The 18,176-nt window shown below is 44.8% G+C and overlaps 1 protein-coding gene across 10 annotated transcripts in view; it reads left to right on the top strand.

Annotated features, from left to right (window-relative positions):
- LOC106603825 (rap guanine nucleotide exchange factor 6) overlaps window positions 1–18,176 on the top strand; it is a 197,170-nt gene that overhangs the window by 164,888 nt on the left and 14,106 nt on the right. For all 10 annotated transcript variants that reach the window (XM_045717340.1, XM_014198000.2, XM_045717338.1 and 7 more), the window contains 7 exons: window positions 163–271; window positions 1,906–2,189; window positions 3,323–3,534; window positions 5,685–5,808; window positions 13,507–13,530; window positions 14,241–14,461; window positions 15,259–15,435. In XM_045717340.1, coding sequence (XP_045573296.1) covers window positions 163–271; window positions 1,906–2,189; window positions 3,323–3,534; window positions 5,685–5,808; window positions 13,507–13,530; window positions 14,241–14,461; window positions 15,259–15,435 — 1,151 coding nt within the window. The remainder of the gene's footprint in view (window positions 1–162; window positions 272–1,905; window positions 2,190–3,322; window positions 3,535–5,684; window positions 5,809–13,506; window positions 13,531–14,240; window positions 14,462–15,258; window positions 15,436–18,176) is intronic.

Raw genomic sequence — 18,176 nt, 5'->3', positions numbered from 1 at the left:
TGGTGGTATTTTGGTTATACATTTTGTAATGATGAATTTAATAATGACTAATTTGTCATTAAATGTTATCTGCTTTGTAATCAACACAACGTTTTCTGATGTCTGTTTGGTATTATCCTCAGTACACGACTAACCCCTAATATCTGGTGTCCCCATCCCCAGGTACTACCTGAAGAACAACATGGAGACGGAGACGTTGTGTTCAGACGATGACGCCCAGGAGCTGCTGAAGGAGAGTCACATCACCCTGCTGCAGCTCAGCACCGTGGAGGTGTGTGTGTATGTCTACAGAACTAGAACCATTCCTCTCTGTATATACACTGTTAAAAAGAAAATAAAGGGAACACTTAAACAACACAATGTAACTCCAAGTCAATCACACTTCTGTGAAATCAAACTGTCCACTTAGGAAGCAACACTGATTGACAATAAATTTCACATGCTGTTGTGCAAATGGAATAGACAACAGGTGGAAATTATAGGCAATTAGCAAGACACCCCCAATAAAGGAGTGGTTCTGCAGGTGGTGACCACAGACCACTTCTCAGTTCCTATGCTTCCTGGCTGATGTTTTGGTCACTTTTGAATGCTGGCGGTGCTTTCACTCTAGTGGTAGCATGAGACGGAGTCTACAACCCACACAAGTGGCTCAGGTAGTGCAGCTCATTCAGGATGGCACATCAATGCGAGCTGTGGCAAGAAGGTTTGCTGTGTCTGTCAGCGTAGTGTCCAGAGCATGGAGGCGCTACCAGGAGACAGGCCAGTACATCAGGAGACGTGGAGGAGGCCGTAGGAGGGCAACAACCCAGCAGCAGGACCGCTACCTCCGCCTTTGTGCAAGGAGGAGCAGGAGGAGCACTGCCAGAGCCCTGCAAAATGACCTCCAGCAGGCCACAAATGTGCATGTGTCTCCTCAAACGGTCAGAAACAGACTCCATGAGGGCCCGACGTCCACAGGTGGGGGTTGTGCTTACAGCCCAACACCGTGCAGGATGTTTGGCATTTGCCAGAGAACACCAAGATTGGCAAATTCGCCACTGGCGCCCTGTGCTCTTCACAGATGAAAGCAGGTTCACACTGAGCACGTGATAGACGTGACAGAGTCTGGAGACGCCGTGGAGAACGTTCTGCTGCCTGTAACATCCTCCAGCATGACCGGTTTGGTGGTGGGTCAGTCATGGTGTGGGGTGGCATTTCTTTGGGGGGCCGCACAGCCCTCCATGTGCTCGCCAGAGGTAGCCTGACTGCCATTAGGTACCGAGATGAGGTCCTCAGACCCCTTGTGAGACCATATGCTGGTGCGGTTGGCCCTGGGTTCCTCCTAATGCAAGACAATGATAGACCTCATGTGGCTGGAGTGTGTCAGCAGTTCCTGCAAGAGGAAGGCATTGATGCTATGGACTGGCCCAGACCTGAATCCAATTGAGCACATCTGGGACATCATGTCTCGCTCCATCCACCAACGCCACGTTGCACCACAGACTGTCCAGGAGTTGGCGGATGCTTTAGTCCAGGTCTGGGAGGAGATCCCTCAGGAGACCATCCGCCACCTCATCAGGAGCATGCCCAGGCATTGTAGGGAGGTCATACAGGCACGTGGACGCCACACACACTACTGAGTCTCATTTTGACTTGTTTTAAGGACATTACATCAAAGTTGGATCAGCCTGTAGTGTGGTTTTCCACTTTAATTTTGAGTGTGACTCCAAATCCAGACCTCCATAGGTTGATAAATTGGATTTCCATTGATTCTTTTTGTGTGATTTTGTTGGCAGCACATTCAACTATGTAAAGAAAAAGGTATTTAATAAGATTATTTCTTTCATTCAGATCTAGGATGTGTTGTTTAAGTGTTCCCTTTATTTTTTGGAGCAGTATATTAATGAAGTTCTTGTTGTTCTTCAGGTAGCCGCCCAGCTCTCCATGAGGGACTTTGAGCTGTTCCGTAACATTGAGTCCACTCAGTACGTAGACGACCTCTTCAAGCTGCTGGACTCCTCGGGGGGGCTCCAACAGACACACCTTAAGCAGTTTGAGGAAGTCATCAACCAGGAGACCTTCTGGGTCGCCACGGAGATCCTGAGAGAGCCCAACACCATGAAGAGGATGAAGACCATCAAACACTTCATTAAGATCGCCCTGCACTGTAGAGAGTGCAAGAACTTCAACTCTATGTTCGCCATCATCAGGTGGGTTTATCCTTGCTTCCATTGTTGCTACCAGCAGATGTGTTTTTGTTTATTTTATTTAACTAGGGAGGTCAGTTAAGAACAAATTGTTATTTACAGTGACGGCCTACCAACATTCAGATCACTGTAGGGTTTGCCTGGCTAGAACCCAGGAGAGCTGTCCCACACTCCCTGTTCTAGTCTCAATCTGGTTCCATTCAAGCAGTTCATTCCAGCAGTGTGCCCACAATCAAAATATATATTCCTTCTACTTATTGCTTGTCAAATGTACAGTTATTACATTTATGGTTTGCTATTTTGTTAACTCAGCCTTCTATGGTTCGGCTTTGTATTGCCATATTGAGCTTCTATTGTCCTGTTGTGCCATCAATCCTCAGGGAGCTGTGTGTGTGTTCCCTACTGTCTGTCCTCCAATGTGTAATGAGTCATTCTCAATCCCACTGTAGATCAGTCATTACGCTGGCTGGCTGGCTGGCTGGCTGGCTGACTGGCTGGAGATTCCACTTCAGAGCAGAGAACAATGAGGGGACTCATTCTAGAGCAGTGCTGCCAGGGGAGGGGGGAGGGAGGAGGAGGAAACGCAAGTCATAATTAGCATCTCTACAGGGCTTCATTGAGGAAATGAGAAAACAAACACTGAAGAATTATGGTTTTTGGATTGCATGTTTTGTTGTGAGTGAATATGTGAACACTCAACCAAAAATACTCCTTAATTATGATAATGTACATTCCCCAAAGTGGTGCCCATTGCTTTCAGCTTTCACTTCTGTATTCCATGAAATGCATCTCTGTACAGTGTGCATGTTGTGTCTGGGTGCTGGGCTTGACAGTGGAGTGGTTATCTGTCCAGCTAGCCCGGGGGAGTTGGGGGGCCAATCATTTTGTCTCCAGGGCCACGTTGTGATTTCAAAATTCAGCAGAGGGCAGCACAGATTTTTTTACAAACCGGTTTGTTTGTCCAAAGCAATTTGCAGGCCAGAAAAACTGCAGTTATTTGAGAACTTATAGGTCCATTATCAACACACTTTCTATCTAGTTTCAAACGTTCAAGAGTGGCCTAGTGTTTTAATTTTTCTGCCATAATAATCTGAACCCTAACCCCTGAACTCTGACCCTCGTCTCCACCCCTACAGTGGTCTGAATCTGGCTCCAATAGCTCGGCTCAGGTCGTCGTGGGAGAAGCTGCCCAGTAAGTACGATAAGCTGTTCCAGGACCTGCAGGACATCTTTGACCCATCCAGGAACATGGCCAAGTACCGCAATGTCCTGAGCAGCCAGAGCATGCAGCCTCCCATCATCCCCCTGTTCCCTGTCGTCAAGAAGGACCTCACCTTCCTACATGAGGGTATGGAGGCCTTTCTCAGTGCCCGCCTAAAATGTCTTCCTCTTGTCCATTGTAAACATATCTGATTAATTGATTAAACCTTTATTTATACAGCTTTATCTGGTTAAGATAACATCTATTTAGCAAGAGAGCACTGTAACAATGATTATGCTCATTGTTTTGATGAAAACGTCATCATGTTGAATTTGTGTTTTCTATTAAGAATGTTAGACCAATATACTCGTTGTGCTGTACTAGACTATATAACGTACATTATGCCTAACTCAGGCACTCATCAGACAAAGGACTATTCTTATGTCCATTAGCCACTACCATTAGCATTCCAGACTTACTGTTTAACCCCTCACGCTCATCAAAATTGGTCTATATGGATAGGGCCAAATTGTAATGTTTCTTACAGAAGAACTATAAAAAGCATATGCATGACCATCGCTATTGAAAGAGAACACTGGAGAGAATGTTTTCAGACCAAAGGTGAGGACACAACTGACACACGACTGAATCCAAATTACACTGTTGATTTCATGTGAATTTTACATTTACTGTGCTTTTCACAGCATTTGTCAATAACGAAATCTGAAAAGACTCTGGAAACGTTCAGTAACATGATAAGAATATTCATTGACATTTTGGAGTACGTGCAAGATAAGAAAAAAGGATGACAAGGGTTTGAGTGAGAGGTCTAGCTGCTGTTTCCAAATGGCTACACGCAGTTCCTAATGTCAATGCACCTTTATGACTCAACTGTAAGGTGCTTTTGATACTGGAAATAACAAGTGCACATTTGGACTTGGGTGTGTGGTTTGCTTGTATGACATCAGAGGTATTTATTACAATCCTCAACGTCTCGTCTTTCAAAACACATCGACTCTTTCCCAATTTATAGTATTTCCATCTCAGACAACAACAAAAGTGCAAAAGTAACCCAATTTAGCGGCAGGGATGGGGGCAGCATCTTGTAGTACTCTGTGCTCAAGTTTATAACGGCTGTCAGTCAAACCCCATACAGTGCTGTGAAGAACAGAGCCTGAGCTCTGATGTCATGTTTAGCATGTTACTGTACAGCCACAACGTTCCAATTTAGAAGCTTATTAGTAACAAAATCTACATAAAAAAAAAATGTGTTTACAGGATGTCAGGGTCTATGAGTGGAAAGGGATGGAACATGCTTTCATACCATGTAGGGGTCATTGACAAGTTGTCTCTGCTCGAATTCCATATGGGCCTGGGTTTTCCACTTCCCCAAGTTCAACTGAAACAGTGGTCACTCTCAAGCTTGCTCAAGAGGTTTTACTTCTCTTATCTACCTCCTTCTGTTTCCCTTTCTGCCATCCCATAATAAGAACAAGTTAGAACAGACACGGAAGTTTCTTGATTATACAAAGTAAAAAGTCCAAAAATGGTATAGTACTAAAACAGGAAACTGATCATTGTAATCACATGGTACTAGCACAGGGGAACCCATGGGAATCACATGGTACTAGCACAGGGGAACCCATGGGAATCACATGGTACTAGCAGGGGAACCCATGGGAATCACATGGTACTAGCAGGGGAACCCATGGGAATCACATGGTACTAGCAGGGGGGAACCCATGGGAATCACATGGTACTAGCAGGGGAACCCATGGGAATCACATGGTACTAGCAGGGGAACCCATGGGAATCACATGGTACTAGCAGGGGAACCCATGGGAATCACATGGTACTAGCAGGGGAACCCATGGGAATCACATGGTACTAGCAGGGGGGAACCCATGGGAATCACATGGTACTAGCAGGGGAACCCATGGGAATCACATGGTACTAGCAGGGGAACCCATGGGAATCACATGGTACTAGCACAGGGGAACCCATGGGAATCACATGGTACTAGCACAGGGGAACCCATGGGAATCACATGGTACTAGCAGGGGGGAACCCATGGGAATCACATGGTACTAGCACAGGGGAACCCATGGGAATCACATGGTACTAGCAGGGGGGAACCCATGGGAATCACATGGTACTAGCACAGGGGAACTCATTGTAATCACATGATACTAGCAGGGGTGTAGTCTCTGGATAATGATGTGAGAAGAAAATCAATCCTTGATTGCCCCTTTATTGAGGTTAAAGAAAAGCTCAATAACTGACTGTTTCCCCCACAGGTAATGACTCTTACGTAGACGGCCTGGTGAATTTTGAAAAGCTAAGGATGATTGCTAAGGAGATCCGTCACGTGGTCCGTATGACCTCCGCCAACATGGACCCAGCTCTCATGTTTAGACAGAGGTGGGTACTCTCTCCCTTGGCCCTATACTTAACCACAGACTTCGGTTCTGTTTTGCCTTTTAAATCCTATTGAAATAGTTTACATGGACTCTGTTGACCTGATCCTAGACCAGCACTCCTACTCTGAGACGCTTTATGAATATAGGCCCTCCCCCAATCCAAACCTTGAAGGCATAGAGCAAGAGTTCATGGTAAGTAGATAACGGGCTTAATTGCCAAACTATCGCACTATACCTTTACCCATTAGGGGGATGGCATAATATCTGATCATCAGTGGTTTGAGGTGACATCTGCCTACTCTCTCTGCCCCCATATGGTGTCCTAAAGTCCAGCTTGTCAGACGGTGCATGCCTGCCCTGTTCAGACTTCGTCCACACCAAGCAGCACCACTGCTCCCTTCAGACTCCCTCCACAATCTAGAATAGCGCCGGAGGGGATGGCCACTGTTTTATGGGCTCCTAACCAATTGTGCTATTTTGTTAGTTTTTTCGCGTTGTTTAACTTATTTTTGAACGTATTTTGCACATAGTGTTGCTGCTACCGTCTTATGACCGAAAATAACTTCTGGACATCAGAAAAGCGATTACTCACCTCGAACTGAACAAAGATTTTTGCTTTAACTTCTTGGGGCTATGTGGGACGCTAGCGTGCCACCCGTGGTGCACCCTATCAACAGCAGGTGCATTTCAAGAGCGGCAAATTTGAAACCAAATAAATGTCAAAATTCAAATTTTTCAAACATACAACTATCTTACACCCTTTGAAAGATAAACATCTCCTTAATCTAACCACGTTGTCCGATTTCAAAAAGGTTTTACGGCGAAAGCATAAAGTTAGATTATGTTAGGAGAGTACATTGACAATAGCTGTGTGTAATGTTTTGTCAATTCAAAGACAGGGTCACCAAAACCATAAAACCAGCTAAAATGATGCACTAACCTTTTACAATCTCCATCAGATGACACTCCTAGGACATTATGTTAGACAATGCATGCATTTTTAGTTCTATCAAGTTCATATTTATATCCAAAAACAGCGTTTTACTATGGCATTGATGTTGAGGAAATCGTTTCCCTCCAATAACCGGCAGTCAAGTCAGCACCACAAATTAAATAATTAAAATTAGAAAACATTGGTAAAATATTATATTGTCATTTAAAGAATTATAGATTTACATCTCTTGAACGCAATCAACTTGCCAGATTTAAAAATAACCTTACTGGGAAATCACACTTTGCAATAATCTGAGCACTGCGCCCAGAAAAATATGCTTTGCTATACAGACAAAGGGCCATGTTGGAGAGATCTAAAATCGAAAATACTATGTAAATAATCCATTACCTTTGATTCTCTTCATCAGATGTCACTTCCAGGAATCCCAGGTCCATAACGAATGTAGTTTTGTTCAAAAAAGCTCATCATTTATATCCAAAAAGCTCTGTGTTGTTAGCACATGATCTAAGCCAGCCGGACTTCTCGTCATGAACGAGGGGGAAAAATATATTTACGTTCGTTCAAACATGTCAAACGTTGTATAGCATAAATCATTAGTGCCTTTTTTAACCAGAACATGAATAATATTCAAGGTGGACGAATGCATTCTCTTTTATAACGTATTGGAACGAGGGTACCCAACATGAACTCGAGCGCCAGAGTCTAATCGGCCATCACCGTTCCATGGCTCTTGTTCGGTCAGATCTCACAGTAAAAGACTCAAAACACTTTGTAAAGGCTGGTGACATCTAGTGGAAGCAATAGGAAGTGCCAAAACATTAATCAACCCCTGTGTGTTTCAATGGCATAGGCTTAAAGGTAATTCAACACATCAGGTATCCACTTCCTGTCAGAAAATGTCTCAGGGTTTTGCCTGCCAAATGAGTTCTGTTATACTCACAGACACCATTCAAACAGTTTTAGAAACTTTAGGGTGTTTTCTATCCATATATAATAAGTATATGCATATTCTAGTTACTGGGTAGGATTAGTAACCAGATTAAATCGGGTACGTTTTTTTATCCAGCCGTGAAAATACTGCCCCCTAGCCCCAACAGGTTAACGAGTCCGACGCGAAGGATATACTGCTTTCTCTGAAACGGGCCCATATCCCCATCATTTGCGTGAAGAAAAGACAGAGAAAAAGGGGGCGGAGGTCGTGCTGCCTTCTGAGAATTCGTAGGCAAGTGACAAAACCTCCACTGCCATCCATTCTATTGGCCATCGTGCAATCATTGGAAAACAAATGGATGATATACGATCAAGACTATTCTACCAACGGGACATTAAAACTATCGTGGCTGAACGACGACATGGATAATAAGGAGCTGGCGGGATTTTCCATCCATCGGCAGGACAGAGAAGCTACGTCTGGTAAGACGAGGGGTGGGGGCGTGTATTTGTCAATAACAGCTGGTGCGCGATGTCTAATATTAAAGAAGTCTTGAGGTATTGCTCGTCTGAGGTAGAGTACCTTATAAGCTGTAGACCACACTATCTACCAAGAGTTCTCATCTATATCATTCGTTGCCATCTATTTACCACCACCACACTGATGCTGGCACTAAGACCGCACTCAACCAGCTGTATAAGTCCATAAGTAAAAAAGAAAATGCTCATCTAGAAGCGGCACTCCTAGTGGCCGGGGACTTTAATGCAGGCAAACTTAAATCCGTTTTACCTAATTTCTACCAGCATGTCACGTGCAACCAGAGGGGTAAACAAACTAGATCACCTTTACTCCACACACAGAGACTCATACAAAGCTCTCCCTCGCCCTCCATTTGGCAAATCTGGCCATAATTCTATCCTCCTCATTCCTGCTTACAAGCAAAAACTAAAGCAGGAAGTACTAGTGACTCACTCAATACGGAGGTGGTCCGATGACGCGGATGCTAAGCTGCAGGACTGTTTTGCTAGCACAGACTGGAATATGTTCCAGGATTCATCCAATGGCATTGAGGAGTATACCACCTCAGTCATCGACTTCGTAAGTGCAATAAGTGCATCGACGATGTCGTCCCCACAGTCACCATACAAACATATCCCAACCAGAAGCCATGGATTACAGGCAACATCCGCATCGAGCTAAAAGGCTAGAGCAGCCGCTTTCAAGGAGCGGGACACTAATCCGGATGCTTAAAAGAAATCCCGCTATGCCCTCAAGACGAACCATCAAACAGACAAAGCGTCAATACAGGATTAAGATTGAATCCTACTACACCAGCTCTGACACTCGTCGGATGTGGCAGGGCTTGAAAACTATTACGGACTACAAAGGGAAACCCAATCGCGAGCTGCCCAGTGACGTAGCCTACCAGATGAGCTAAATGCCTTTTTATGATCGCTTCAAGGGAAGCAACACTGAAGCATGCATGAGAGCACCAGCTGTTCCGGACAACTGTGTGATAACGCTCTCGGTAGCCGATGTGAGCAAGAACATTAAACAGGTCAACATTCACAAAGCCGCGGGGCCAGACAGATTACCAGGATGTGTACTCGAAGCATGTGCAGACCAACTGGCAAGTGTCTTCACTGACATTTCCAACCTCTCCCTGACCGAGTCTGTAATACCTACATGTTTCAAGCAGACCGTCATAGTCCCTGTGCCCAAGGAAGCAAATGTAACCTGCCTAAATAATTGCCACCTCGTAGCACTCCGGTCGCTAGCCATGAAGTGCTTTGAAAGGCTGGTCATGGCTTACAACAGCATTATCCCAGATACCCTAGACCCACTCCAATTCACATACCGCCACAACAGATCCACAAATGATGCAAACTCTATCACACTCCACACTACCCTTTCCCACCTGGACAAAAGGAACACCTGTGTGAGAATGCTGTTCATTGACTACAGCGCAGCGTTCAACACAGTAGTGCTCACAGAACTCATCACTATGCTAAGGTCCCTGGGACTAAACATCTCCCTATGCTACTGGATCCTGGACTTCCTGACAGGCCGCCCCCAGCGGGTAAGGGTAGGCAACAACATGTCTGCCACGCTGATCCTCAACACTGGGGCCCATCAGGGGTGCGTGCTTAGTGTTCACTGTTCACCCATGACTGCATGGCCATGCACGACTCCAACATCATCATTAAGTTTGCTGACGACACAACAGTGATAGTCCTGATTTACCAACAACGATGAGACCGCCTATAGGGGGGAAGTCAGAGACCTGGCAGTGTGGTGCCAGGACAACAACCTCTCCCACAATGTGAGCAAGACAAAGGAGCTGATCGTGGACTGCAGGAAAAGGTGGGCTGAACAGGCCCTCATTAACATCGACGGGGCTGTAGTGGAGCAGGTTGAGAGTTTCAAGTTCCTTGGTGTCCATATCAACAACGAACTATCATGGTCCAAACACACCAAGACAGTCGTGAAGAGGGCATGACAAAACCTTTTCCCCCTCAGGAGACTGAAAAGATTTTGCATGGGTCCCTAGATCCTCAAAAGGTTCTACAGCTGCACCATCAAGAGTATCCTGACCGGTTGCATCACCGCCTGGTATGGCAACTTCTCGGCATCTGACCGTAAGGCGCTACAGAGGGTAGTGTGTACATCACTGGGGCCAAGCTTCCTGACATCCAGGACCAACAGTTGAAGTCGGAAGTTTACATACACTTAGGTTGGAGTCATTAAAACTCGTTTTTCAACCACTCCACAAATGTCTTGTTAACAAACTGTTTTGGCAAGTCAGTTGGGACATCTGCTAATTTTTCCAACAATTGTTTACAGACAGATTATTTCACTTATAATTCACTGTATCACAATTCCAGTGGGTCAGAAGTTTACATACACGAAGTTGACTGTGCCTTTAAACAACTTGGAAAATTCCCGAAAATTATGTCATGGCTTTAGAAGCTTCTGTTAGGTTAATTTACATAATTTGAGTCAATTGGAGGTATACATGTGGATGTATTTCAAGGCCTACCTTCAAACTCAGTGCCTCTTTGCTTGACATCATGGGAAAATCTAGAGAAATCAGCCAAGACCTCCACAAGTCTGGTTCATCCTTGGGAGCAATTTCCAAACGCCTGAAGGTACCACGTTCATCTGTACAAACAATAGTACGCAAGTATAAACACCATGGGACCACTCAGCCATCATACTGCTCAGGAAGGAGACGCGTTCTGTCTCCTAGAGATGAATGTACTTTGGTGCGAAAAGTGCAAATCAATCCCAGAACAACCGCAAAGGACCTTGTGAAGATGCTGGAAGAAACAAGTACAAAAGTACCTATATCCACAGTAAAACGAGTCCTATATCGACATAACCTGAAAGGCCGCTCAGCAAGGAAGAAGCCACTGCTCCAAAACCGCCATAAATAAGCCAGACTACAGCTGGACATGAATGACAAAGATCGTACTTTTTGGAAAAATGTACTCTGGTCTGATGAAACAAAAATAGAACTGTTTGGCCATAATGAACATCGTTATGTTTGGAGGAAAAAGGGTGCTTGCAAGCCGAAGAACACCATCCCAACCGTGAAGCACGGGGTGGCAGCATCATGTTGTGGGGGTGCTTTGCTGCAGGAGGGACTGGTGCACTTCACAAAATAGATGGTATCATGAGGTAGGAAAATTATGTGGATATATTGAAGCAACATCTCAGGACATCAGTCAGGAAGTTAAAGCTTGGTCGCAAATGGGTCTTCCAAATGGACAATGACCCCAAGCATACTTCCAAAGTTGTGGCAAAATGGCTTAAGGACAACAAAGTCAAGTTATTAGAGTGGCCAATACCCTGGCCCTGACCTCAATCCTATTGAAAATTTGTGGGCAGAACTGAAAGCATGTGCGAGCAAGGAGGCCTACAAACTTCACTCAGTTACACCAGCTCTGTCAGGAGGAATGGGCCAAAATTCACCCAACTTATTGTGGGAAACTTGTGGAAGGCTACCCAAAACGATTGACCCGAGTTAAACAATTTAAAGGCAATGCTACCAAATGCTAATTGACTGTATGTGAACTTCTGACCCACTGGGAATTTGATGAAAGAAATAAAAGCTGAAATAAATCGTTCTCTACTGTTATTCTTACATTTCACATTCTTAAAATAAAGTGGTGATCCTAACTGACCTAAGACAGGGAATTTTAACTAGGATTAAATGTCAGGAATTGTGAAAAACAGAGTTTAAATGTATTTGGCTAAGGTGTATGTAAACTTCCGACTTCAACTGTATATAGTAGGCGGTGTCAGAGGAAAGCCCCAAAAATTGTCAAAGATTCCAGTCATAGACTGTTCTCACTGCTGCCGCACTTTACCCCTACCTGCATGTACAAATTACCTCAACTAACCTGTACCCCCGCACATTGACTCCGTGCCCGTACCTGCTATATATTGCCTCGTTATTGTTATTTTATTGTTACTTTTTATTATTTTTTACTTTAGTTTATTTGGTAAATATATCATCTCTTTCTTGAACTGCATTGTTGGTTAAGGGCTTGTAAGTAAGCATTTCACGGTAAGGTCTGCACCTGTTGTTTTCACTGCTCCCTCCACACCAAGCAGCACCACTGTTCCCTTCAGGCTTCCTCCACACCAAGCAGCACCACTGTTCCCTTCAGGCTTCCTCCACACCAAGCAGCATCACTGCTCCCTCCACACCAAGCAGCACCACTGTTCCCTTCAGGCTTCCTCCACACCAAGCAGCATCACTGCTCCCTCCACACCAAGCAGCACCACTGCTTCCTCCACACCAAGCAGCACCACTGCTCCCTTCAGACTCCCTCCACACCAAGCAGCACCACTGCTCCCTTCAGGCTCCCTCCACACCAAGCAGCACCACTGCTCCCTTCAGGCTCCCTCCACACCAAGCAGCACCACTGCTCCCTTCAGGCTCCCTCCACACCAAGCAGCACCACTGCTCCCTTCAGGCTCCCTAAACACCAAGCAGCACCACTGTTCCCTTCAGGCTTCCTCCACACCAAGCAGCATCACTGCTCCCTCCACACCAAGCAGCACCACTGTTCCCTTCAGGCTTCCTCCACACCAAGCAGCATCACTGCTCCCTCCACACCAAGCAGCACCACTGTTCCCTTCAGGCTTCCTCCACACCAAGCAGCATCACTGCTCCCTCCACACCAAGCAGCACCACTGCTTCCTCCACACCAAGCAGCACCACTGCTCCCTTCAGGCTCCCTCCACACCAAGCAGCACCACTGCGCTCCCTTCAGGCTCCCTCCACACCAAGCAGCACCACTGCTCCCTTCAGGCTCCCTCCACACCAAGCAGCACCACTGCTTCCTCCACACCAAGCAGCACCACTGCTCCCTTCAGGCTTCCTCCACACCAAGCAGCACCACTGCTCCCTTCAGGCTCCCTCCACACCAAGCAGCACCGGTGTTCCCCTAAACATTCACTCTCAAAACAGAAATGATCAACACACCCTTCTCTCCCATGTCTCACTGCTGCTGTAGATGATGTAACAACAGAAGGTGGATTCAATGAGTTATACCTTTAGTAGAACTATTTAAACAGATACTGACTTTAGTTAAAGCACACAATCCTCCACCACATTTCATTTACACACACACACACACACACACACACACACACACACACACACACACACACACACACAGTTGATATAGGGACTCGGGAGAGATTCTGTGTGTCCCCATCCTCGGCCACCTCCTTCAGTGGTGGCGGTGCCTCTGATCTTCCTTGACTACTGTTTCAATGTCATTGGGTCTTGCTTGCAGGAAGAAGAGGTGGAAGAGTTTAGGGTAAGTCCCCTGGTAATAGTCCAGCCACCATGCATCCCCCCCCAGTCGCCAGTGCCCTCCCAAACCGCATGCCCCTTTCGTGTGTCGATCGGTCCCTAACCATTTCATTCGCCAATCCATCCTATCCAAAAGATCACCATTGGATCAGACGAGTCTGTTTTGCATTGTGTGTGCATCCTGCCATTTTACCCAGATTCATTTAATGTTCTAACCATTTTTGACTGTCAAAGAGAATGTTATGTTTCATTTACCCATTTGTTTTAGCATGGTGCATCAGCGAGGGGCATCCTTGTTGCATGGTTGTGTTAGAACCTGCTATGCTCCAATGCACTGTATTCAGAATCATGTTAAGTGACCTTCCCATCAAAGTGCTCTCTGAATGTCCTGAGCGTGTGTTACAGTGACAGTTTGACAGGAAGGTAATAGTTTTGAGAGACTGCATGATCATAACCTGTAGAGCATGTCTGTTTGGTGTCTCCCTCTCTGTTTTAATGTCTCCACTGAAGTCCTGAATAACTGACCGGTCTCCCTCCCTGTTTAATGTCTCCACTGAAGTCCTGAATAACTGACCGGTCTCCCTCCCTGTTTAATGTCTCCACTGAAGTCCTGAATAATTGACCGGTCTCCCTCCCTGTTTAATGTCTCCCCATACTTCTCTCCCTTGCTCCCTCCATTCCTCACTCCATCCACTTCTTCTCTCCTCCATCCAGGTCTCTGAGTCAGGGCAGCACCAACTCCAACATGTTAGACGTACAGGGCGGGGCCCATAAGAAGCGTGTGCGTCGCAGCTCGCTGCTCAACGCTAAGAAGCTGTACGAGGATGCGCAGATGGCCCGTAAGGTGAAGCAGTACCTGTCCAACCTGGCGGTGGAGACGGACGAGGAGAAACATCAGACCATGTCTCTACAGTGTGAGCCTACCTACAGCACCTGTGAGTCTGAGTCAACACCGTAACTACCATTTTGGTGGCCAAATGCAACAATGTATAACACAGGGTCTATTTAATTTTGAAGAGACTCAATTCAGGAAGTGATTTGAATTGAAAATAAAAATGACATTTTGAAAATAAATATAATATCTTTAAAAAAGATCTTCATTGAGAGTTCATTGAAAATTGATGCCCTTTTTTTCAATTATTGAATTGGAACGTCAGTTTACTTCCTGAATTGACTGACTTCAATTCGAATTGACCCCAACCCTGGTATAATACTTATAATCACACCAAGTATTACAACGCCTGACAACATGGAACAAATGGGACAAATTTGACCCTGACAAATGGGATTCACTTGGAATGAAGTTTTTTTCACTTGACTGTGTCTTTATCTTGCCTTACACTGCCACCTAGTGGGCAGTATATTTCACATTCTGCATTGCCCTACTGAGAGAAGAGGAGTTACTCCTTGTTTAAAAATTAATCAATATTATTCATATTCCCACAAATTAAAATAAATACATTTAGCAAGAGGCTGTACAAATATACCCATTTCATTAATCTTACTATAAATTTGTCAGACATTTCCATTTCCTCTCTGTGACCACCTTGTTGTCTTAGCTTCCTCTTTTTCGTCTTTGTGTTTACTGTGTTTACACACTGACCCTCTGGAGTAACTGGTCAGGCCATTCATAGTGCTGATGTTTCTGTGATTACTGTCTTTCTGCACAGGAACATAATAATCTTGCAGTGCCTGGTTCCAAATGAAATATTTCTTGTTTCGATGACTACAGTGTCCAAGAACTTGAGTGAGCGACGGTACAACAAGTCGGACATGTCTCCCGTGTCGCTGCGCTCGCCGCTGCACGGGGGGAAGACCCAGAACCGCGTGTCTCAGGTGCTCCAGGTCCAGGTACCCCTCTACCCGCTACGGAAGAAGAGCACCGCCAAGGACATTCACACCGCACACAGTGAGTCACTGGAACTGTTACTATCTTCTAGGGTTGGAAATTACCCATTAACTTTCACAAGATTTCCAGAAATCCCGGTTGGAAGATCCTCTGGTTAGAAATAGCATCAGAAGATATGCTATACAATTCAAAGACAATAGAGTTTGACAACAGTACCTGTTAGTCAATGTTAAACATGTTGCATATTAGTGATTTTATAGTGAGTCAATGTTAAAGGCAATATTGTGATGTCTTGTGGGTGATTTATTTATATTCTTTAGGTGACCTTTATTTATCCCAAAAGTTCCTTTGAGGTCAGAATAACTATTTTACCAGGGAGTCATGGCTGAAATGATAATATTCTGTAGTAAAATAATGGCGTATGTACCCACTGTATGGTTTCCTCTCTAACAGTGTACAGTGGGGGGGGAAAATAATTTGATCCCTTGCTGATTTTGTATGTTTGCCCACTGACAAAGAAATTATCAGTCTATAATTTTAATGTTAGGTTTATTTGAACAGTGAGAGACAGAATAACAACAAAAATATTGAGAAAAACGCATGTCAAAAATGTTATAAATTGATTTGCATTTTAATGAGGGAAATAAGTATTTGACCCCCTCTCAATCAGAAAGATTTCTGGCTCCCAGGTGTCTTTTATACAGGTAACGAGCTGAGATTAGGAGCACACTCTTAAAGGGAGTGCTCCTAACCGCAGCTTGTTACCTGTATAAAAGACACCTGTCCACAGAAGCAATCAATCAATCAGATTCCAAACACTCTACCATGGCAAAGACCAAAGAGCTCTCCAAGGATGTTAGGGACAAGATTGTACACCTACACAAGGCTAGAATGGGCTACAAGACCATCGCCAAGCAGCTTGGTGAGAAGGTGACAACATTTGGTATGATTATTCGCAAATGGAAGAAACACAAAACAACTGTCAATATCCCTCGGCCTGGGGCTCCATGCAAGATCTCACCTCGTGGAGTTGCAATGATCATGAGAACGGTGAGGAATCAGCCCAGAACTACACGGGAGGATCTTGTCAATGATCTCAAGGCAGCTGGGACCATAGTCACCAAGAAAACAATTGGTAACACACTACGCCGTGAAGGACTGAAATCCTGCAGCGCCCGCAAGGTCCCCCTGCTGAAGAATACATATACATGCCCGTCTGAAGTTTGCCAATGAACATCTGAATGATTCAGAGGACAACTGGTGAAAGTGTTGCGGTCAGATGAGACCAAAATGGAGCTCTTTGGCATCAGCTCAACTCGCCGTGTTTGGAGGAGGAGGAATGCTGCCTATGACCCCAAGAACACCATCTCCACCGTCAAACATGATGCTTTGGGGGTGTTTTTCTGCTAAGGGGACAGGACAACTTCACCGCATCATTTGACGGGACCATGTACTGTCAAATCTTGGGTGAGAACCTCCTTCTCTCAGCCAGGGCATTGAAAATGGGTCGTGGATGGGTATTCCAGCATGACAATGACCCAAAACACACGGCCAAGGCAACAAAGAAGAAGCACATTAAGGTCCTGGAGTGTCCTAGCCAGTCTCCAGACCTTAATCCCATAGAAAATCTGTGGAGGGAGCTGAAGGTTCGAGTTGCGAAACGTCAGCCTCGAAACCTTAATGACTTGGAGAAGATCTGCAAAGAGGAGTGGGACAAAATCCCTCCTGAGATGTGTGCAAACCTGGTGGCCAACTACAAGAAACGTCTGACCTCTGTGATTGCCAACAAGGGTTTTGCCACCAAGTACTAAGTCATGTTTTGCAGAGGGGTCAAATACTTATTTCCGTCATTAAAATGCAAATCATTTTATAACATTTTTGACATGCGTTTTTCTGGATTTTTTTGTTGTTATTCTGTCTCTCACTGTTCAAATAAACCTACCATTAAAATTATAGACTGATCATTTCTTTGTAAGTGGGCAAACGTACAAAATCAGCAGGGGATCAAATACTTTTTTCCCCCACTGTATGTCCCTGTCTGTCCCAGACTCGTAACAGTAGACAGTGCATTCGGAAAGTATTCAGACCCCTTGACTTTTTCTACATTTTGTTACGTTACAGCCTTATTCTAAAATAGATTACATTCTTTTTTCTGCTCATCTTCGCACAATACCCCATAATGACATAGCAAAAACTGTTTTTTAGAAAATGTTTCCACATTTATTACAAATAAATTACATCAATTACATTACCTTATTTAGATAAAAATTCAGACCCTTTGCTATGAGACTCGACATTGAGCTCAGGTGCATCCTGTTTCCATTGATCATCCTTGAGATGTTTCTACAATTGGAGTGGTAAATTCAATTGATTGTAAACTTTCAAAATAAAGGAAGTCGCATGCTCCATGTATAATCTCCCAGCAATTTAATGGGTATTTACCAACGTTTCAGCATCACTGTGCCTTCCTCAGGGTGCCAGAGGAAGGCACAGAGGAAGGCACAGTGATGCCGAAATGTTGGTAAAAACCCATTAAATTGCTGGGAGTTTATACATGGAGCATGCGACTTTCTTTATTTTGATAGTTTCTAGTTTATTCGCCGTTAGTCAGCACCTCCACACAACTATTATTCTGGGTGTGCGCCAGCTCATGTTTTTTTTTAATTCAATTGATTGGACATGATTTGGAAAGGCACACACCTGTCTATATAAGGTCCCACAGTTGACAGTGCATGTCAGAGCAAAAACCAAGCCATGAGGTCAAAGGAATTGTGAGAGACAAGATTGTGTCGAGAGATAGA

This window comes from Salmo salar, chromosome ssa04 (genome assembly GCF_905237065.1).
Source record: "Salmo salar chromosome ssa04, Ssal_v3.1, whole genome shotgun sequence".
Classification (NCBI taxonomy): Eukaryota; Metazoa; Chordata; class Actinopteri; order Salmoniformes; family Salmonidae; genus Salmo; species Salmo salar.
Note: the sequence above shows the minus strand (reverse complement) of the source record. Positions and strands in the feature narration are given on the sequence as shown.